At 42.7% G+C, this 24,910-nt stretch overlaps 1 protein-coding gene across 2 annotated transcripts in view; it reads left to right on the forward strand.

Moving 5' to 3' along the window:
• The window catches only part of LOC139751448 (uncharacterized), a 149,817-nt gene extending 124,907 nt beyond the window's left edge, over positions 1–24,910 (forward strand). For both annotated transcript variants that reach the window (XM_071666865.1, XM_071666864.1), the window contains exons 9-10: positions 24,117–24,261; positions 24,854–24,910. In XM_071666865.1, the coding sequence (XP_071522966.1) occupies positions 24,117–24,142 (26 nt within the window). In that variant the 3' untranslated portion in view covers positions 24,143–24,261; positions 24,854–24,910. The remainder of the gene's footprint in view (positions 1–24,116; positions 24,262–24,853) is intronic.

A 24,910-nucleotide genomic window follows, 5' to 3' on the forward strand; every position in this document is an offset into this window, starting at 1 on the left:
TAGCTAAGCTACTCCTAATTAACACAGTTGTTGTTGTTGATGTTGTGAAGATTTCACCGTCCTACAACATGCAAAAATATTTTTCTATGTTTAGGTAAGAAATGTTTTTAATGTAGTGACACGAGTTTGCTTAAACATTATTGTATTAACAGTGGGAAAGTATTATACCCTAAACACAACAGTTTTAAGAATTGATGTATCCTAGTTAGTTTACGAAAGTATTATACCAAAAGAAAACATTTTGTAATTGATGTAGGCTAACTTTGTTTAGGAAAGTATTAAACCAAAAGGGAAAAGTTTGAAGAATTGGTGTAGCCTAGCTAGGAAAGTATTAAACCAAAAAGGAAAAGTTTTAAGAATTGGTGTAGCCTAGCTAGGAAAGAATTAAACCAAAACGGAAAAGTTTTAAGAATTGGCGTACTCTAGCTAGTAAAGTATTAAACCAAAAGGAAAAAGTTTTAAGAATTGGTGTAGCCTAGCTAGGAAAGTATTAAACCAAAAAGGAAAAGTTTTAAGAATTGGTGTAGCCTAGCTAGTAAAGTATTAAACCAAAAGGAAAAAGTTTTAATAATTGGCGTAGTCTAGCTAGGAAAGTATTAAATCGAAACGAAAAAGTCTTAAGAACTGATATAACCTAGCCAAGTGGGTGATGTAGCGTAGCCAAGTGGGCGCTCTTAACAATAGGTGGGAAGTACCAGTGCAGATATTGCACGGTGGCGTTCTACAGTGTGATGAAAATTGTTGGCAGCCGCTGTAGCCAAGGGTGCGGTGGAAATAGAGTGCGTTATGCCAAGACCTAACACGTCCGAAGTGTAAGTAAGAAGGGAACTAAAGTGCGTTTTTAGGGTAGAAAATGATTGTTATGCGAGGGATTAAGAGTGGTGCGTGACACGCATTAGAGTGCGTTATGCCAAGAATGTGACACGGGTGAGGCGGGGGGGGGGGGGGGGGATGGGTAAAGAGAGTGCGTTACGCCAAGAATGACACGGGTGAGGTGTGACAAAGGGGCACGTAACGAGGAGGGGGTGACATGAGGGTTGGGTAGGGGGGTAATGTTATGTAAAGGTGGGGAAACCCTGTTATGACACTTGGCACCTGCCTGGCTGGCTGGGTCCTCATATATATATATATATATATATATATATATATATATATATATATATATATATTCTTTTCCTTTCAAACTATTCGCCATTTCCCGCGTTAGCAAGGTAACGTTAAGAACAGAGGACTGGGCCTTTGAGGGAATATCCTCACCTAGCCCCCTTCTCTGTTCCTTCTTTTGAAAAATAAGAAAAAAAAAAACAAGAGGGGAGGATTTCCAGCCCCCCGCTCCCTCCCCTTTTAGTCGCCTTCTACGACACGCAGGGAATACGTGGGAAGTATTCTTTCTCCCCTATCCCCAGGGATAATATATATATATATATATATATATATATATATATATATATATATATATATATATATATATATATATATATATATATATATATATATATATATATATATACACGTTTAGTGCACCCGGGGTGAGGGTTATACCTCCACCCATGGGTCTCTCTCTCTCTCTCTCTCTCTCTCTCTCTCTCTCTCTCTCTCTCTCTCTCTCTCTCTCTCTCTCAGCCATTTTCTCCACCCCTCCACTCACCACCAGGATATCATAACCCAATCACAATCTACAACACTCTACAGTTGCCACAACGCACCCAGCAACACACTCTCCAACGCTATCTCGCACTCTTACTCTTATCTCCCTCACTCATCTCCACTCTTGAACGCTCTCCCTCTCTTGCTCTTCTCCAACACTTCCTCCAAGATTGTGGTGGACCCGTTTTCTGTCATCCCTCCAACTAGGCACCTTCAAACGCACCCCAGGTCTATTTTGCGCTTGAATGCTTCCTCTCCAACGCTCCAATACTCAAGAACTCTCTCTCTCTCTCTCTCTCTCTCTCTCTCTCTCTCTCTCTCTCTCTCTCTCTCTCTCTCTCTCTCTCTCTCTCACAGTAGTATGTAGTACCACCATTCATCAAGAAGGGGGGAGGAGGGAGCGCTGGGCGAATCCACTGTCCCATGGGAGAGGGGAGGTATTTCTCTCTCTCTCTCTCTCTCTCTCTCTCTCTCTCTCTCTCTCTCTCTCTCTCTCTCTCTCTCTCTCTCTCTCTCTCCTAAACATTATTACAGCGTGCCAGCTGCTGACGTCACAGGTCGCTTTGGCATGTGTTCGTTCGTTTACATCCCGCCGTCGTCTTTACCAGACCTTATTTCGTTGTTAATTGCCTTGTTTTTTGTTGTAATTTTTTTGCTCTTAATCTTTGTGACGTCACAATTCGCCCCGATTTTCTAATTCGCCTACAATCCTCATGACGTCACAATCCGCCCGGTGTTCTTTTACCCGCTTCATACAATTCTTTTAGCATTTCATTTGCTTTTTTTTTTTTCCCCCGTTAAACACCCGTGCAATTTAAACGACTTTCATATACATTTTTCCCCCAATAAATTGCATAGTAAATTGCAGAGACAAACATTTACTATCATACTAACGATCGTGACAATATATTACAGTATTTAGATTGTTGGTATGATTAAAGTTTTTCTGATAATCAATTAATAGACGCTTTGATTATCCAATAATTCCAGTTATTTTTTTATGTTAGCTGAGAGGTTATTGGCGACTGAAGCCAATTGTAGTGAGTACAATAAGATCACAACCCTGTGAATATGATAATGATAACTTGAGAATATAATAACCCTATGAGTCAGGTAATGATAACTGGTAAGCATGGTTATATATATCACAACCTTATATGAACACAGTTATGATAACTCATGAGAAAGATCACAACCACAGGAATAAGATGAGTGTTAGATCATAACACTTGTGAGAATGAGTAAGATCACAACTCCAGGAATACGGTAATAATAACTCGTGTTATGATAACTGAGTACGATGAATACGGTAATGATAACTTGTGTGATGATAACTGAGTACGATGAATACGGTAATGATAACTTGTGTGATGATAACTGAGTACGATGAATACGGTAATGATACTCGTGTTATAATAACTGAGTAGGATGAATACGGTAATGATAACTTGTGTGATGATAACTGAGTACGATGAATACGGTAATGATAACTTGTGTGATGATAACTGAGTACGATGAATACGGTAATGATAACTTGTGTGATGATAACTGAGTACGATGAATACGGTAATGATAACTTGTGTGATGATAACTGAGTACGATGAATACGGTAATGATACTCGTGTTATAATAACTGAGTAGGATGAATACGGTAATGATAACTTGTGTGATGATAACTGAGTACGATGAATACGGTAATGATAACTTGTGTGATGATAACTGAGTACGATGAATACGGTAATGATACTCGTGTTATAATAACTGAGTAGGATGAATACGGTAATGATAACTTGTGTGATGATAACTGAGTAAGATGAATACGGTAATGATAATTCGTGTGATGATAACTGAGTAGGATGAATACGGTAATGATAACTCGTGAGTAATGATAACTGAGTAGGATGAATACGGTAATGATAACTCGTGAGTAATGATAACTGAGTAGGATAACAAGTGTTTTAGGTTATGATATCTTTATGATCCCATTGTTGGGGTAACATAATCCAATAGATGATCGTTTAATCTTTAAGTAATCATTACTTTTGAATGTAAAAGTTAAGCTTTAAGTACATACGTAGACAATAAATAAGTGCATAAACTTGAATTCTGATTACGATAATTTAAGTGAGTATCTTTAAATTATATCTTCGACAATTTCACTTTTTAGTTAAATTTAAACACAAGTTAACCTTGAAATACAGAGACTAAACATTTAAATATATGCATGTTAAACTTATATGTACCTATCAGTTTCGAAAACAAATTAACCCACATTAAATCAATGTAAAATTAACCTTTGATTGTTAGGTTATCGTTTAAGTAAATCAGTTTAAGTAAAGCAGTTTACTTTTAAGTATGTAAACTTAACATTTTCCGGCGTAACTCATTTCGGTCAATCAGTTCAGTTCAGATGGACGCCATTTGTCGCCCTTGAGCGCGCCCAACATATGTCATCCTGCTCCAGATCTTCAAGGTTATTTAAGTTATTTTTCCCTCCGTCATACCGGCCCCCGTCTCGTGGGGCCTCACAGCCAAAATAATAATAACGTCCTTGGGTGTAGACAGTAGGGCGTCTCACTGCCTGACGCGCTGCCTGTGGCTACCTCATGAAAAAAAAAAATTAAAAAATAAAACAAGAAGTGGTAACCGGTCTGTACCATTCCGTTCGGTCCGCAGGGTAACCCAGGTTCTTCATGTTTCGGTGGAATGGTACAATGGTGGACCAGTTTGAACACTGGTGGACAACTTGATGTGTGGAAACTATGTAGTCTGTACCGTTCCGTCTGGTCCGCAGGACAGCAACTCAGGTTCACGTTGACTTCGTCGTTCTGTATATTGGTACGGTGGAATGGGACAGATGTAAAAAGCTTGAACAGAGGGACTATATAGTCTGTACCATTCCTTCTGGTCCGCAGAACAACAACTCAGGCTCCTGTGGACTCCATTGTTCTGTATATTGGTACGGTGGAATGGGCCAGTGGTGGAAAGCTTGACCTGAGGGAAATAGTCTGTACCATTCCGTCTGGTCCGCAGAACAACAACCCAGGACTCCATTATACCATACACCAGTAACTCTAGCAAACGATTATATCGTGGTAGGAGGCCCCTCCGAGCATGGTATGTAGGTAATATTTATAGATTATTGAATTTAAATGTTACATTATTGATAACAGGGTTAAGATAATATGGTTTCTAGAGAGACATGAAATGACGAGGCACAGGAAAATTATAGGAATCCGTGGATGAGATATATAAGGCGCGTAGGCTTTCCAAGGTGAAGGGTATTAAAGGTAAAGATTAATATAGCCTCTCTCTCTCTCTCTCTCTCTCTCTCTCTCTCTCTCTCTCTCTCTCTCTCTCTCTCTCTCTCTCTCTCTCTCTATGGGTCTATGCCAGACTGTGTGATGCACAGCTGTGGATCGTCTCTAGCGTTCAGAGAGAGAGAGAGAGAGAGAGAGAGAGAGAGAGAGAGAGAGAGAGAGAGACCGTCCGTCAACATCGAACCGGCTGTTCAAGGTGGCCGTGGGTGGGGCGTCACTCGTACCAGAGGCACCAAAAAGAAAAAAGGAAAAAAGTGTTTATCTCCGGTAAGAGCCATCTGTCTGGCCTCTCTCTCTCTCTCTCTCTCTCTCTCTCTCTCTCTCTCTCTCTCTCTCTCTCTCTCTCTCTCTCTCTCTCAAGACGACAGCGGGGGGGCGAACCCCCCCTCAAACACACACACACACACACACACACACGTCGTTGGGTGGCGCTGTCTCTGTGTCTTGAGACTCACTTTGAAAAAAATCCCCTCATATCGCGCGCGCCCTTCAACTCCTGGCCGACGAGGCACAACCTGAAGTCGCAACACATCAACACGTCTTCCCTGGGTGGGTGTTTACGGCCGTATCTTTACCTGGGTGGTTGTGGGGAGGAGGAGGAGGCGTTGTGGGGAGGAGGAGGAGGAGGCGTTGTGGGGAGGAGGAGGAGGAGGCGTTGTGGGGAGGAGGAGGAGGAAGCGTTGTGGGGAGGAGGAGGAGGAGGAGGCGTTGTGGGGAGGAGGAAGCGTTGTGGGGAGGAGGAAGCGTTGTGGGGAGGAGGAGGCGTTGTGGGGAGGAGGCGGAGGAGGCGTTGTGGGGAGGAGGAGGAGGAGGAGGCGTTGTGGGGAGGAGGAGGAGGAGGCGTTGTGGGGAGGAGGAGGAGGAGGCGTTGTGGGGAGGAGGAGGAGGAGGCGTTGTGGGGAGGTGGAGGAGGAGGCGTTGTGGGGAGGAGGAGGAGACGTTGTGAGGAGGCGGAGGAGGCGTTGTGGGGAGGAGGAGGAGGAGGCGTTGTGGGGAGGAGGAGGAGGCGTTTGTGGGGAGGAGGAGGAGGAGGCGTTGTGGGGAGGAGAAGGCAAGTCTTATGGACACCCTGAGGTGGGGCGGAATCTTGTCACAACCAGCCATTCGTACACACTCACTCACTCTCTCACTCACACGTAAATCCATTTTACAAGTTTTTATGTAAATTCAGGTTTACATACGGTGGTTTATCTGTCACCAAAGCCTCACCGAGATACATCTATTTTTTGTTTATTTCCGTGATAAGTCTTTTGAAAATGAGTAGAGAAATAATGGCCTTAGTGGGTCTCATTAAACCCTCACTTTCTTAAGAAATACGATAAAAATACTAGGATTTTTGGGGGCTCTTCGGTCGACATTTATGCGTAGTTAATGTATCATTAATGTGACTGTCGCCATTTTCTGTCATTAACAAGTGTGTGTGTGTGTGTGTGTTAATTATAACCTTCCCGGGGAATGGTTGTTAGGAAGACACTGAAGGACAGAGATGTAGTGCAAATATATACGAAATAGGAAGAAACGTAGTAATCACTTAAGGGAAACTGTGTAGTTTTAAGTGGGTTGCACTGTGTGGATGAACGTCAGTAGGAGGGTATATTTTATTTTTTTTTTTCCCCTTCTCCTATCAAAGCTGTTTGCACAGGCGGGCTGTGCAAACATGGAGGAGGCTTTTTTTTTTGCAATATCGTGAATTGAGGTTAGGTAGGGTAAGCTGTTGAATTTAGGTTATGTAAGGTAAAGTTAGATTAATGACGTGGGGGAATGTGTTAGTTTTCCTTAGTGTCGATACTCAGGTTTCGTCACGCGCATGGACGTCATTGTGACATGCAAAGATCATACACAGAAAAAGAAGAAAAAGACAAAATCGCATGCGCCATTTGCATCCGTTATGTTTACATCCGGGCCACTGAGGAAATTGGAGTTGCCAGATATCTTCTGTTGCTATATTATATTTTCCTTTTGAGTTTAAATCCTTATTTATGCCTCCTATTAAAAGACAGGTATACGGGTTTAAAATTACCAAAAACCTGGTTTATATTGCTCTTTAGCAGTATTGGGTCGGGTCAGCCTGTGTGTGTGGAAATATTTTTGATAGATTAATTCTGTTCCTCGTCATGGGTTGTCGCAAAAGACAATTACATTATCTAATTTTATCATTATTTTCCGTATCTTTGATATCCACCATTCGTTCATACCACCGAGCACGACGGTACGACCCTTGACCACGACGGAACGACCCTTGAGCACGACGGTACGACCCTTGAGCACGACGGTACGATCCTTGAACACGACGGTACGACCCTTGAGCACGACGACGGTACGACCCTTGAGCACGACGGTACGACCCTTGAGCACGGCGGTACGACCCTTAAACATAGGGTGAGCTAACCTCAGACCTTACCCGTAAAGGTCGCATCTCAAGGGTTATTTCACTCCTCCCTCATTCATCCCTGCACTTCCCATCACCACCCATTCATCCCTGCACTTCCATCACCACCCATTCATCCCTGCACTTCCCATCACCAGTAAGAAACAACGACGCTTGGCAGGCCAACAGAGGTCGTCGAGGTCAGGCGAGACGCCTGCCCATGACCTTTGCTTGCCCCCGGCGACAGACCCGCGTTATCGGCCGCGCCCTTGTACGCATGACAGTTTGTCATATTGCTCCTCCTCCTCCTCCTTCTCCGCCCCTCCCCCGTCACCATCCTTCGTGTCTAAGTACTCCTCGATACGACCCGGCGTGGCTGAAATGCTTTCCCCCCCCCCCCCTCAGACGCGTCTGACGTCAGTGGCAGGAGAGAGAGAGAGAGAGAGAGAGAGAGAGAGAGAGAGAGCCCTCTCCAGTCATCATCATGGTCTTCACGACATATTCAGTCAGTGTCCTGCCTCCCCGCTCATATATATATACCCGTGTCATGCCACCACCCAGCCATAACTACAACCATTACTTAGATAAATCTGGTATTTAACGAGTGGCGAAGCCTTTCTAACTAATGTAACTCAATTTATATGACCTCCAAGGAAATAAATAGGTTTACTCCTGAGCCATGTTTGGAATAGGCCAAGTTATAAATTGTTTCCACTCTCCTTCGCGCCAATGGCTCTTATATCCTTATCCTTCCATCCATTAAACAAATAGATACTTCTATCCCATGCGTACACTTGTTATCTATCCCTTACCTAACCTATCCTTGTAAGCCAGTTTATATAAGTCTCCCCCTCTTCAGCATCCACCCTACTGACCGTCAACGAGCCTAGTGGCCCTTGTTAACTAGGCAATGATGGACGACCTCGTACTGACAACACCCAGGGATAAATTGTTCATTTATCTTTATTTTTTTTCCCCAACTTTTTTATTGAAATTTTACAGTGGGAGTCCTTGAACGTGGTGTTAGGAACACTGTAAAAAAAAATATTAATTTGCTCTCGTAGATGTCTGTAAATATTAATTTACTCTCGTAGATGTCTGTAAATATTAATTTACTCTCGTAATTAGATTTATACCCGCAATCTGCGCCTGAGAATCGAACCCGGGTCTCTCTGACAATGGAGTGAGAACACAGCTTTGCATGACATGTTCTGATATATACAGCCATTACCCAGGTGTCTTTAAGTTGATTTTAGCAGCTCCTGTAAGGACTGGAGTCTGATCATCGCCCTGGCTTAAGTTTTAGAAACGTTGTATTTGAATTACTGGTTGTCTAAAGGGAACAACAACGCTCTCTCCGCCCATCATTTTTCGTAGCCTGGGTTCGATTCTCGGGGGAAAGTGAATGTGGCGTACGAAAGAAAATGATGGAATATATTAAATCTCTACAGATGTTTGGCATCCCTACTTTTTTTTTTTAAAAGAAATTATGGTTATAGTTATGAAGAGAAGAATGGAAGAGATTACATTTTTTTAAAGAAATTATGGTTATAGTTATGAAGAGAAGAATGGAAGGGATTACATTTTTTTAAAGAAATTATGGTTATAGTTATGAAGAGAAGAATGGAAGAGATTATTACAACAGGCTGGTGTGTGGGGTAGAGAGAAATAGAGTGGCATTACAACCATTTCTGTCATTCGGTGAGGCTACGTGAGGTTGTGATCTTTTACAACTCTTCTATAATTTGACATCAACTAACCCAACAATAACGTAGATATACATAAACATTATCCCTTTATTTAATACCGTTCACTGCCAAATAATGATGTACATTTTACCTCGCGTCTCTTGATTGTGTGTTCTGCAAACACAGCGCTTGCACTGCAAAACACAACCAGTTAGCGCTCTTGAAAATGAAGATGAGCAAAGGAAGATAAAGTGAAAGCAACTGTAGATTATATAGAGAGGAATGATGTGTGTGTGTGTGTGTGTGTGTGTGTGTGTGTTGTGAGTGGTCACAAAGGTCTTTTAAGCACAAAGTCCCCCCCCCCCATGGTGTATACACCTGACCCACAGTTGCCTGGGAGCCTGGCCAGGGCTGCCACTCACACAGCAGACAAGGTCAACATGAAATTCGACCCAAATGTCTTGAAGTGGTTTGGTTTGCTCTCGAGCAGCAGTCATGGTAGACCAGGTGATTATGACCTGTCTAAATTATTATAGATGATAAGGTAATCCAGTAGTTGGAGGGAGTAATAATAATAATAATAATAATAATAATAATAATGATAATGATAATAATAATGATAATAATAATGATAATAATAATGATAATGATAATTATTATTATTATCATTATTATTATTATTATTATTATTATTATTATTATTATCATCATTATTATCATTATTATTATTATTATTATCGTTATTATCGTAATAATAGTAGTAATGATAATAGTAATAATAATAATAATAATAATGATAATCATAACCATGGTGACACTATACAAACTTTAGTTACTAATTTGTGTTACAATTTCTTAGACTTTTCATCTAGCGGAGTGTTTTATGTGTTCAAGGATTGTACCCTCGCCTTCAAGAGTTGTTGTACCGTCGTGCTCAAGGGTCGTTGTACCGTCGTGCTCAAGGATGGTACCGTCGTGCTCAAGGGTCGTACCGTCGTGCTCAAGGATCGTACCGTCGTGCTCAAGGGTCGTACCGTCGTGCTCAAGGATGGTACCGTCGTGCTCAAGGATCGTACCGTCGTGCTCAAGGATCGTACCGTCGTGCTCAAGGATGGTACCGTCGTGCTCAAGGGTCGTACCGTCGTGCTCAAGGATCGTACCGTCGTGCTCAAGGGTCGTTGTACCGTCGTGCTCAAGGATCGTACCGTCGTGCTCAAGGGTCGTTGTACCGTCGTGCTCAAGGATCGTACCGTCGTGCTCAAGGATCGTTGTACCGTCGTGCTCAAGGGTGGTCGTACCGTCGTGGATTGGTCAGCGTAGAGCGGGGTTGTGACATACGTTCACCACAGTGATGTGTGTGGCAGTGTGTGACACAGCGGCTCCCCCCTTGTTAAGCAAAGCAAGAGAACACACACACACACACAGCTCACAAGCAGGCAGGGTACACAGAGAGAGAGAGAGAGAGAGAGAGAGAGAGAGAGAGAGAGAGAGAGAGAGAGAGAGAGAGAGAGAGAGAGAGAGAGTGGGGACCACTGGGTTAGTCCTGGCGCTCTGGTTATGAATGAGGTTGTCCAGGCTATACATAGACAACCCCGTCCTCCCTCCTCCCCCCCTCCCTCCTCCTCACCCACTACTGTGTCTCCCCCCCACCCCAACCCCACGCTGCAGCATCTCCCGTCTACACCACCCGTCCGCTGAACCGTCTACACCCGTCCGATGTACCGTTTACACCCGTCCGCTGAACCGTCTACACCCGTCCGCTCTACCGTCTACACCCGTCCGCTGTACCGTCTACACCCGTCCGCTGTACCGTCTACACCCGTCCGCTGTACCGGCTACACCCGTCCGCTGTACCGTCTACACCCGTCCGCTGTACCGTCTACACCCGTCCGCTCTACCGTCTACACCCGTCCGCTCTACCGTCTACTGTACCGTCTACACCTGTCTGCTGCACCGTCTACAACCGTATACTGTACCGTCTACAACCTTAGACTGTGCCGTCTATTGTACCGTCTACACTTGTCTGCTGCACCGTCTACAACCGTATACTGTACCGTCTACACCTGTCTGCTGTACCGTCTACAACCGTCTACTGTACCGTCTACAATCGTATACTGTGCCGTCTACAACCGTGTCCTGTACCGTCTACAACCATATACTGTACCGTCTACACCCGTCTACTGTATCGTCTACACCTGTCTACTGAACCGTCTACACCTGTACCGTCTACTGAACCGTCTACACCTGTCTACTGAACCGTCTACAACCGTATACTGTACGATCTACGTCCGTCCACTGTACTATCTACACTCGTCTCCTATACCGTCTATACCCGTCTACTGAACTATCTATACCTGTCTCCAGCCCCATCTACACCCGTCCACTGTGCTGTCTACACGCGTCTAGTGTACGATATACACACTCGCTTGGTATAACACCTACTCCTGTCTCTCTTACTGTCTACAGCCGTCTAGTGTATTATCCACCGTATCTACCGTCTACATGTCTCATTTTTCCTGTCTACATTCATGTAGTGTACCATCTACTGTGTCATCTACCCGTCTCTCATACTATCTACAGCCATATAGTTTACTACTGTCTACTGTGGCCTTGACACCCGTCTCTCATACTATCAACACCCATCTAGTGTACTGTCTACATCTACATCCTTCTACTGTACCATCTACGCCTGTCAGATGGACTATCTACACCTTGTGTACTCATCAACGCAGACCCTCCTACACCTACGTCACACCAAGTGCTCACATCTCTCTCTCTCCTACACCTACGTCTCTTTTTCCCCTCCAATGGTCCTACCCTCTACACCTCTCTCTCTCTCTCTCTCTCTCTCTCTCTCTCTCTCTCTCTCTCTCTCTCTCTCTCTCTCTCTTGATAGACTTGATAGATATAGTTGTTTGTGTTTGAATTCCTTTGCCTTTGCCACACACACACACAGAGAGAGAGAGAGAGAGAGAGAGAGAGAGAGAGAGAGAGAGAGAGAGAGAGAGAGAGAGAGAGAGAGAGAGAGAGAGAGAGAGAGGAGGTACCCACTCATCACTATCTATCTATACACCACAAACATTGCAGGTCCGCTTCCCCCCTCCCTCCCCCCCTTGTCGATACAGCTGTATTCAAACACCTTGCGTGGTCGAGACAGAGACAACACACCATAAGACCTGACGTAGACTCTATGTACCATGATGAAGGAGGATACAGAGGCTGTAACTTAATACAGGAATACAGTCAGACCCCCTCCCCCAGACCACGCCATGCACGATCACAACTCACGAACTCCACCCCGTACACGAACTCCACCCCGTACACGAACTCCACCCCGTACACGAACTCCACCCTGTACACGAACTCCACCCCGTACACGAACTCCACCCCGTACACGAACTCCACCCCGTACACGAACTCCACCCCGTACACAGACTCCACCCCGTACACGAACTCCACCCTGTACACGAACTCCACCCCGTACACGAACTCCACCCCGTACACGAACTCCACCCTGTACACGAACTCCACCCCGTACACGAACTCCACCCTGTACACGAACTCCACCCCGTACACGAACTCCACCCCGTACACGAACTCCACCCCGTACACGAACTCCACCCCGTACACAGACTCCACCCCGTACACGAAGACATCTCCGGTCCACACCACGAACCTCCTGTGACCTTATGATTCACCTTGTGACCTTATGATTCATCTTGTGACCTTATGATTCATCTTGTGACCTTATGATTCACCTTGTGACCTTATGATTCATCTTGTGACCTTATGATTCATCTTGTGACCTTATGATTCATCTTGTGACCTTATGATTCACCTTGTGACCTTATGATTCACCTTGTGACCTTATGATTCATCTTGTGACCTTATGATTCACCCTGTGACCTTATGATTCACCTTGTGACCTTATGATTCACCTTGTGACCTTATGATTCACCCTGTGACCTTATGATTCACCTTGTGACCTTATGATTCACCTTGTGACCTTATGATTCATCTTGTGACCTTATGATTCACCTTGTGACCTTATGATTCATCTTGTGACCTTATGATTCACCTTGTGACCTTATGATTCACCTTGTGACCTTATGATTCACCTTGTGACCTTATGATTCACCTAGTGACCTTATGATTCATCTTGTGACCTTATGATTCATCTTGTGACCTTATGATTCACCTTGTGACCTTATGATTCACCTTGTGACCTTATGATTCATCTTGTGACCTTATGATTCACCCTGTGACCTTATGATTCATCTTGTGACCTTATGATTCACCCTGTGACCTTATGATTCACCTTGTGACCTTATGATTCACCCTGTGACCTTATGATTCACCCTGTGACCTTATGATTCATCTTGTGACCTTATGATTCACCCTGTGACCTTATGATTCACCTTGTGACCTTATGATTCACCCTGTGACCTTATGATTCATCTTGTGACCTTATGATTCACCCTGTGACCTTATGATTCACCTTGTGACCTTATGATTCACCCTGTGACCTTATGATTCACCTTGTGACCATATGATTCACCTTGTGACCTTATGATTCATCTTGTGACCTTATGATTCACCCTGTGACCTTATGATTCACCTTGTGACCTTATGATTCACCTTGTGACCTTATGATTCACCTTGTGACCTTATGATTCACCTTGTGACCTTATGATTCACCCTGTGACCTTATGATTCACCTTGTGACCTTATGATTCACCTTGTGACCTTATGATTCACCCTGTGACCTTATGATTCACCTTGTGACCTTATGATTCACCCTGTGACCTTATGATTCACCTTGTGACCTTATGATTCACCTTGTGACCTTATGATTCATCTTGTGACCTTATGATTCATCTTGTGACCTTATGATTCACCTTGTGACCTTATGATTCACCTTATGACCTTATGATTCACCCTGTGACCTTATGATTCATCTTGTGACCTTATGATTCACCCTGTGACCTTATGATTCACCTTGTGACCTTATGATTCACCCTGTGACCTTATGATTCATCTTGTGACCTTATGATTCATCTTGTGACCTTATGATTCACCCTGTGACCTTATGATTCACCATGTGACCTTATGATTCACCTTGTGACCTTATGATTCACCTTGTGACCATATGATTCACCATGTGACCTTATGATTCACCCTGTGACCTTATGATTCACCCTGTGACCTTATGATTCACTTAGTGACCTTATGATTCACCTTGTGACCTTATGATTCACCTTGTGACCTTATGATTCACCCTGTGACCTTATGATTCACCTAGTGACCTTATGATTCACCCTGTGACCTTATGATTCACCTTGTAACCTTATGATTCACCCTGTGACCTTATGATTCACCCTGTGACCTTATGATTCACCTTGTAACCTTATGATTCACCTTGTGACCTTATGATTCACCCTGTGACCTTATGATTCAAGTCCCTGTTCTCTGAGCGAGTCACACACAGCCCCAGACCCAACATACATGGTCTCGAGATCCGGGGAGCTTGGGGGAAACCGTACCATCGTTACAAGACACTGGACGAAGGCCTGTTAATGGTTAGTGGGTTTCGAACGAGAGACTACTACAACACCCCCCCCCCCCCCCCTACGCCACCGCTGAGCGACGAAGCCCCGAACGTGTATGTACAACTTGGGGAGAAGAGGGGAAGTTGGGGAGTAAGTTGACAAGGGAGGGAGAGGAAAGTCTGTTGGGCAGAGAGAGAGAGAGAGAGAGAGAGAGAGAGAGAGAGAGAGAGAGAGAGAGGAAGCGTAACAGAAATAGGACCCGGCCACAAGCCTCACCGTGCCCTCGGTGCAGGTATGTGCCACTGTGGTGAGGACTGTGGTGAAGAAGGCCACCAAGGTGTGTGTGTGTGTGTGTGTGTGTGTGTGGTGATCGTGCATACCTCACAAAGCAAGAGGGGTAGAGAGAGAGAGAGAGAGAGAGAGAGAGAGAGAGAGAGAGAGAGAGAGAGAGAGAGAGAGAGCCGGGTTCGATTCCCAGGCGAGGCCATACCTTTAAAAATAGAAAAAAAAGAACAAAAAAAACTGGGTTTTGTTGTTGTTGTTGTTGTGTTTGTCGATGCTCGCCAGGCAATAAGCAGGGAATTCCTACACTGTTTACAAATACAGGAGTGAGAGTAACAAAAACAATCGAGTTAGTAAGAAAAAAAAATGAAAATAATAAAATCTGTGGTAATGGTACGATCTCGTCCCCTGATAGACAGTATTTCCCAACCGTTAGTAAATAACCCAATTGACTCGTTCGCCAAACGACCCAACAACACCGCCACAACAATACATCACATTCCAACAACCTTCATTCAGACCACCTTCCCATCTCGACCTCGCTCCATCTGCCTCACCTTCCATCACAACATCCTCCTCACACTCAGAGCGAGATATAACAACTCTTACAACCAAAATTACCTCTTACTTACAACCAAAACACCATCCTATTACCTCTTCCTTACAACCAAAACACCATCCTATTACCTCTTGCCTTACAACCAAAACACCATCCTATTACCTCTCTCCTTACATACAACCAAAACACCATCCTATTACCTCTTCCTTTACAACCAAAACACCATCCTATTACCTCTTTCCTTACAACCAAAACACCATCCTATTACCTCTTCCTTACAACCAAAACACCATCCTATTACCTCTTGCCTTACAACCAAAACACCATCCTATTACCTCTTGCCTTACAACCAAAACACCATCCTATTACCTCTCTCCTTACAACCAAAACACCATCCTATTACCTCTTCCTTACAACCAAAACACCATCCTATTACCTCTCTCCTTACAACCAAAACACCATCCTATTACCTCTTGCCTTACAACCAAAACACCATCCTATTACCTCTCTCCTTACAACCAAAACACCATCCTATTACCTCTTGCCGTACAACCAAAATACCATCCTATTACCTCTTGCCTTACAACCCACCCACCCTCAACCCACAACTCTCACACACACGTCCCAGTGATCCAGCCAGCCACTCAGCGCAGTAAACATCCTAGTCTACACCATAACATTTATCTTGGAAACTCCACATTATACAAATAGCATCCTCATACCCTCGAAGAAAACGCGTTGTGGGGGACGTTGTGATGATGTTCAAACGTCATTCCGGTGATTCCTGGCCTCTGAACCATGGTTCCAATTATACAATTGGGTGATTCGTTCCTTGTATGGGCTGCTGCTGCTGTCTCGTCTAGGGAAGGCCTGGTTCCGTAATGCTAAATATGACTTGGAAACTCAAAAGAATGAGTGATTATGCTGAAGCGACGCGGTCAACTGAACACCCTAATTAAGGATATTTCTTTGATATATATATATATATATATATATATATATATATATATATATATATATATATATATATATACATACATAAGATGCTTCCAATACAGACAAATATCCACATTGAGGCCGAGCCTGTATTGAGAACTGAAGGTTAAAATGAGATAAGACGAAAAATATTGTAGGAATTTCTGAGGCATTGCAAAACCCGCCTTCTAAAAAGCGTCAGACATAGTTGTTAGGGAAGACTTGAGGCGGGTAGAGAGATCCTAAACCCTTGACGTGTAGGGAAAGAAAGAAATATCAGAACTGCCCAACCTTGAGTTGCCAATAGCCATACATTTACTGTGTGATACTGTAGCTTGCTCAAGTGATAACCTGATTAATGTCGAAGGTACACAGAAACCATACGTAATACCTGTAGGAAGAAGGAAAGTGGACAAACATTATGGTATAGGTCACGTGAGTCAAACTGTCAGGTGAGTCTGGGAGAGATTAGAAACTGAAGTTACTTTTGACTCCGCTCCGTCTAGTAAGGAGGACGTAGATCTACAAACTCCCTAAATGTGAGAACACTGCTCCATAGCGGAACGGAGCAGTTCTTTTTATAAACGGAACAACTGTGCAGAGAGAGAGAAAAAAAAAGAATTTACGGCATCTAAACGGGACTGTTAGTTCCTTAGAGGCAGACTCTCAGCTATTTGTGCAATGTGAGGCTTTCAAGATAAGGACAGATGTTGCAATGACGACAACTGTGTGGTCAGTGTGTTAAGGGGTGAAAAATAGGATAGATGTTAAGGGACTCCAAGTGTGTTCATTGTGTGAAGGAGTGAGAGATAGGGTAGACTTCAAGAGAAACTTAAGTGTGTTCACTGTGTTAAGTGGTGGAAGATCGGATTCACTGTAAGGGACACCAAGTGTGTTCATTGTGTTAAGTGGTAGAACTACAGAACCATCAAAAGAGACATGGAAGTTATGAGGGCTTGTTTAGAGTGACAGATGGGCAGGAATTGGGTTTCGGAGGCGTTAAACATAACCTGGTTCTTTCTACCCTATTGTGATGTCCTGTCTATGTCTCAGTTTATTGATGTTATCAACATTAGATGAAGGAAGTAGAGGAAGGCAGTGTTAAGTCGTCAGCACATGAATGTGTTTGGTTATCAGCTGAAGAAAGGAAATTGTTGAGGAAAAGGAAGGATGATTTTAGGAGACAGGATGGGCTTTGAAGGAAACCTCTGTTGACAGGGGAAAGGTAGAGAGGTTGATCCATCAAAATCTACAGAGGTAGGTCGACCAGAAATGAAGTTAGATACGAGGATACACAGAGAGGAAAGGGAAGCCAAATGAGAGAAACTTAAGAGATCAAACCCCAGTGCCTTACCCAATCAAAACCTTATGGTGTATATATATCAAAAACGTTTAAACAGATTTCTACACAATCTTTCAAGAGATGATGACCAAACCTCAGTAAGACAGGGAGTGTATTTTAACTTGGAGTTCACTTGAGAAACAGTATAACACACGCCATACACAGTGCTAACTTATTTCCCCAGTTCCAAACCGTGATGTATTTCCTTCCTCGCCACGAACACAAACTACGTATTGCACCATTGCAAAACAACACACACACACACACACACACACAAAAGTATATTCCAACACCACAACCTAGACATGTCTACAGCGGCTTCCTACATCCACCAGATTGCTTACAGATGACAATGTGCATATTTGCCACTCCACGAAACCCCTGTAGTCTACAGATTAAGTAGTTTTTTATGCGTAAAGTTTACATTATGTATTCTACAAGTATACCCTATATACTCGGGGGGTTTCCCATCTGTATCATCTACAGTTTACACACAGCCTAGTCGAAGATCAATAAAGTGTACGTAGTCTGCGACCAATACAAGCTAAATTTACTGTTTAGTCTATAGATATGATTTGCTCATTCCAATAACCTTAGTAACTACATTATCTGTAGATCCTGCAGCTTTTCACATCCACTACAGAACAGTAGATATACAACTTCTACAACCTGCACAGTGTAAACAATACAACCTATGCAGTATTTTGACCATTTATACAATCGTTGTATAGTTCAGGATCTGTTATAACCAGTACGGTCTACAATATCAATTCTACAATAAGCCCTTGCAGTGTTCACAGCCTCCTCAACCTTGTAGCTTGTATCAAACATTGGCAATGCTGCCCCTTCAACACCCACAACTCACTCTATAAAATGATACATAGTTATGACCCAACACGATTTACAGCTTCGTATCTTACGCTAAGGACGCATTAGGTTCACTTTGCCTTCATATATCATGATCATAAAGTCTGTATACTGATGATGTTATCTTGCCTTTACGATCGGCAAATTCATAATCATAAAATACATATTTATCGTCCAAATCTTGTGGAGGGAGGGAAGGTGGAACTGTAGGGCCAATCAGCGCTTCGTCCCTTGAGCATGACCGTACGACCCTAGGGTCATATAATGCCCTGGCCTTTGACCTGACCTTTACTGTCGTGCCCAGAGGTCATAAGGTTTAGCGAACGAAACGAATATAGTCATATAACAGCTCATAATGGCTGAAGATGCTGTGTACTTAATTAATATCATTAAAAGTGGATAATGGTGGAGCAGGAATATATGAAGTTAATAAGCATGAATTATTTGAAATCATCAACACTGGAGGAAGGGGGAGTTTTGGGAAGGGAGAGGGAGTATGGGGTGTAGGGAGGGAGGAAGGGGGGAATGGTGAGATGGGTTTGCGTGACGCACGCCCATCACCTGGTCTGGGCGAGGCTAGGCTAGTCATGGCGCCAAGTGCGTCACCTCAACGTTTTCTTATCATTATAATAAATTCCTGTACAGCAGGTTTGGATGGCCTTTTACGATGATTCATTAGGGCCATTATTGAGACGCGTAGTGCTTACCAAGATCCTCAAAGTGTCTCTGAGGTCGTCAATACATCTTTCATTCTACGTAAAAAAAAAAACTGCTTTTCAGAAAGGATGGGAAAATCATATGGAATTAGAGGAACGTGAAATAGATAAATATTAACATCTTCAAGTACGATAAATTAACCTTTTTGAGTACAGTAACTTGACCTTTTGAATACTAAGGTTTGATCTTTGAAAACGATAAGTAGTCATAGAGTGGAGTTAATTCTTTTATTCTACCAACCAGACCGGACGTAATTTACCATATAATCATCTAAACAATGGTGGAAGATAAGATAAGCTAAGTTCAATTGCGTGATTCTTCTAGAACGTAATTTTTACTTCGTTGCACCTTGACCTAACTTGACTGCCTACCACCACTTCAACTCCCACCTAATTTAAACTAACTACCCAACTATATAATAACCCAGGCCCTTATGGATAAGCCATCTGTGTTAGTGGCTTCATTTTCTGACGGATGAAGTAGTGAGGGATGGATGGATGTCTTGAGAAAAGTAATGGAAGCTAACAGGATTCCTATAGCGTTGTTAACTAGGCTCTCGGTGAAGCCTAATGGTCGTTTAAGTGGTGATTTGCTGTTCTACCTCTTGAGACCGAGCGATGAGGTAACCTCATCATTTGGGAACACTGATGGAAATCTATCTATCTATCTATCTATCTATTTTTTGTAACTGGTGCAAATTATGGGCTCCATGCACCATTAACATGCTAGGGAAAAGTTTTTTCGTCATATAAATCCTAGTTCAAAAGATATAACCAGTTGTATGGGGGCGTTTGTACAAGATGACTGAACCATTTATAGAAATAGTAAATATTTTTTTGATACAGGAATTGTACAATAACATGGATTTTGCAGACGTATAGAAAACCAAATTCTTTACAAATCTGACTTAAAGTAAAACTTTGTCTTTTAGAATGTGATGACGACTCAGTCCTAAATTTTTGTGAACATTTTGTACGATGCTGTTGCTGTGGTTACCAACATATAGTGAAGATTGAGGTATTGACGTTATAAGACAACGAACCAAGCGCTTGTGTGTCACACGTAATTCGTTCGTTATATTGCTTTCGGTTCTGACACTTCTACGACACGCCGTCCATGTTCAGTTAATGGTGGAAAAAAAAAAGGAAAAATTTTCATATTTAAATTCGTAGGATTGTAGAAGCCTTGATGGCGGATCTTTGTGGGATAAAAAAAAAAGTTCTGTAAACTCTCTCTTCGGGTGAGTGGTGAAGGGAGATCAGAGAACCTTCCATTAGTGACGGAAACTTAATTTTTTGACTTAACCTGTCAACCATCATTCAAACCCCGGGGTCACAAGAGGTCGTTAAACATATAATAGGCGGCAACGTACTCATGTGAAGCTATTGTTAGTAATATGAAGTTGTTAAGTTATTGTTCAAGTTCTTTTAAGTGAGTTTGTGAGTAGCTGAAATAGCTGGTCATGAAAAGTGTATCGGGACAATTACAGTTATAGACTGACCTCTTTATGGCAGGTCTAATGACCTTCCTCATAGGTCGATGGCCGTAAAACCCAACAAACAACAAGAACAACAACTGTTTAGAGCAGTGACCAAACCGAATCTAATTTGGGCGGTGCTGATTGGTCAGACGGTGGGGGAGGAAGGAAGGGGGGGGGGATGGATTAAGAGGCAGCCACAGCAGACGCTGATTGGTCCTGCTGGTTCACAAGACCTAACGAACCATCCCATCAATGATATAACCTAACATTTAGATTTATAACATTATCCTCATTAACTTTAGTGCGATTGGGTTGGAATTTCTTATTCTGTTGCGTTCAAATGAGATCAATTCCTTTGAGCTGTACTATTTAGGATAAGCGAAAACCCCTTTTCCCTACGGTTATTGAAGTTATTTGCAAATGGTTTACATTAAAATGAGTGTTATTCATCGTCCATAGCGGGGGTTCAGTGTTGTGCAGGGGGGGGGGGGGTGTTAAATAGAATCACAGTTGCCAGGCGCCGCCATGTATGTAGCGAGGGCGTGAATATCTGAGGAATTATCTCGAACATCTGAAGGAGGTGATCCAAATCTTGAGATGTCGGGTATAGTGACACTGACGACCTTAAATGACCCTGGCAGATGACAGGCCTAACTCTTACACCATCACTTAAGCAAGGGTCATGTGTATGTGTGTGTGTGTGTGTGTGTGTGTCAGTGTGTGTGTGTGTGTGTGTGTGTGTGTGTACCCGCGTTAATTTAGGATTCGTACCATAGAACATCTAATTTTGTTTTCTTAAAGCGCCCAGATGTTTATGATTAAGTGTTTAGTCCATCTGTACCATAGCCTACACAAATGTGTAACATCATGACCTTCGCTACACGTATGGATGCTTAACATCTCATTGTCAGATATTAGTTTTTCAACTTCATAATATCCCATTTAATCTCTCTCTCTCTCTCTCTCTCTCTCTCTCTCTCTCTCTCTCTCTCTCTCTCTCTCTCTCTCTCCTACAGTCATTATTTTGTCAGTTGTTTTCGTGAGCTGCCTGCATTTCCCTCCCCCAGCCCCTGGTCATTACATAGGTCCCTATCTATGTATATTACAACTCAAAATATCTCTCGCTCTGTTTATCTGTAGCGCAGCTGTCCATCTATCACTCAGTACTGAGGCTTCCACAATATTTACATACATTAAGGTATGGTCCACTATGGCAATTTCGTACCTACCAGAGTAATGGCTTCCTATTTGTGTTTACGGAAACTCTGCATGTAAATCACCCCCCCCCCCCCTCCGTCTGTTTATGTTAGAGTACTGCCTGGGTGTATTGTATTTATTAGTTTTCAACAACTTTTTGTTCATGTAAGGCTAACTTTATCTTAAATTTAGGTCAAGAAGTGTTATCTTCCTTTCTTAATTCCTAAATCAAATTGCGAAAGTGGAACAATAATATTATATCAATACAACATATCATCTGTGTCTTTAGCTATTACGTGATATAAATGACATCTTTTCACATTATTCTTAAATTAGACAACCTCTTTGGAGTCTCCTACCCCATGACTTCACACTCTGAGCCGCTTAAAACTCAGTGTAGCTAACGTGATCCAGCTGGGTCTGGGTTGGTAACGAAATTTATAAATTATATTTTAAGCGAAGGCAAGACGCATGCGCGAATACAAACATCAAAGCCGTAGCCTCTTTGGTAAGAAACACTACGTTGTTCTGAGGCCCATTTATACTGTAATGAGATTACCCTCTTGTGTAAAATCTCTGCCTGTGATTACCCTTTAACTCCTTTATCTAATCACTCTAACATGTGCAATGAAATCGCCATTGATAAGGGATTAATTCAAGATATTCGTTCTCGAGGAGTCGTGTTTTTCTTGGGAAGGGCAAGAGATACAGTTTTAGAAATGTAAAGTTATCGTACCCTGGGAGACGTAAGGTATCGGTCTTCAAGAATGATTATACATCTTGCTGGAACATTTTACTGTTGAGCCAAGGTTTAATATTGTCAGGGAGTCAAGCCATCACTCTTCAAGACTGAAGCTATTGTATCCAGGAGATAAATTGTCCTCGAGAGGTAATGCTCCTTCGTTTGATTTAGTAGTTCCCACATTCAAGTGTTAAGCACACATGTAGACTTACTCAGAGCCAACATTAGGGAAATCAAGATTTATCTTCTAACTTCTGTTTTCCCTCTTTTTTTGTGTGTATGCTTTAAATAACAGCAAATTTACCCTCACTTGATATATATATTCCGAGAGGGGTTTATTTTTGCGCCCAGGGGGAGTGGGAGGGAGTGATATTTTCACTGCCAGACGTACAATTCCACCCCCCCACCGTCCGGCAGCGTTTGTAGATATATTTAATCAGGGTTACATAAGGGAATTTTTCTGATCAAAGTTAGACATCTTTCTTCTTTTGCGTAAAGTTGTTGCTTAATGGGCGTGTTGTGCGGTGTTCGTGTGTGGTGTTTCTCCTACTCACAGGGGACGACAAACACCCACATTCATCTTCTTAATTATAAGGCAAAGGTCGTTGGTGTTGCCATCCGCTGCACCTGTCAACGTTTGTTACGTCTCGTATGAGTTTATTCGTTTATCCCCCGGTTCTGAAGTTCGTCAGGTTATATATATATATATATATATATATATATATATATATATATATATATATATATATATATATATATATATATATATATATATATATGATTATTACACGAAAGTGCACTTGGGAACTTATCATGTTTCATTTTCCCAGTGGACTCATAGGAAAATGTATATATATATATATATATATATATATATATATATATATATATATATATATATATATATATATATGGGTCGACTTCAGTATTTCGAATTCAATTGCAAATTCCATGTGGACTCGCCTTGTGGCTTGTCAAAGTCATGTGATCACCGTCTTGAAGGATCAGGTCAAAGGGGAGTACACTCGTGCTTGAGGGTCGTACCATAGTGCTCCAAGTGTCGTACTTAGTGCTCAAGAGTCGTACCAAGTGTTCCAAGGGTCATACCTAGTGTTCAAGTGTCGGACCGTGGTGCTCCAGGGGTCGTACCTAGTGGTTCAGTGTCGTACCTAGTGCTCCAGTGGTCGTACCAAGTGCTCCAAGGGTCGTACCGTCGTGCGCAAGAAATCAAGCGAACAATTATTCCACGTTCGTATACAAAAAGAAAATAACATTTAAAATCGTTTTAGTTTCCTTGCCTGATGTTTACTTCATGCACCCTAGTCATAGTCTAATGTTTACATCTTGGCCATAAGGTATTTGACCGGTTCACGCTTGTCCCAGGATGTCGTTCCGAGACAAGGGCGTGAGGAAAGCGTGCTGGGAGTCGCGAGACCGGTACTGGGCGTGCCTGGACCTGCCGGACATCCACCGTGACCACTGCTTAGAGCTGCGTCGTCTGTACGAGATGGCCTGTCCCGTCCACTGGGTAAGTATCCCCTCCACACTGACTCGCTTTGTAGAAAACGGGTCTTCATCCCTTTTGTTCTCTTTCCGCGCTCCTAATATTGCTAAAGAAACTAGTAATTCATATTTTCCTTTACATGAGCTATTCTGTGAGATTTTTGGCATAAGAGCCTTCGATTTTAATGATGTGAAACCCGATTAATGATGGAGCGAACAGTAATTTCAGGGGTAGTTCATTCAAAGACTTCTTAATTGTCTTAAAACCTAAACTTGTGCCTTAATTACTCACTTTGCAGTAAAAAATAAGTTACTAAACACTCATTTTACGCGTAGATACTTAGAGGTATACGAGGTATACCAAGATGTAAACACAGTTCGCATGTATAGGATGTCACGACATTAGAAAATGTATATATGTATGTTTTCTAACCCGAAATTTTCACATAGCTAACTTGTGAAAACACCTCACTCCTTTCTTCAATCCTAATTAGCTTGTTCTTAGAGAGTCTCTCTCTCTCTCTCTCTCTCTCTCTCTCTCTCTCTCTCTCTCTCTCTCTCTCTCTCTGCCAGTGTTAATGTTAACATGGACTTCTCTCTCTTTCTATCCCCCACAGGTGAAACATTTTGATCGCAAGAGACAATATATGGAGTTCAAGGAACGGATTCACTCG

This window comes from Panulirus ornatus, chromosome 11 (genome assembly GCF_036320965.1).
Source record: "Panulirus ornatus isolate Po-2019 chromosome 11, ASM3632096v1, whole genome shotgun sequence".
In the NCBI taxonomy this organism is placed as follows: Eukaryota; Metazoa; Arthropoda; class Malacostraca; order Decapoda; family Palinuridae; genus Panulirus; species Panulirus ornatus.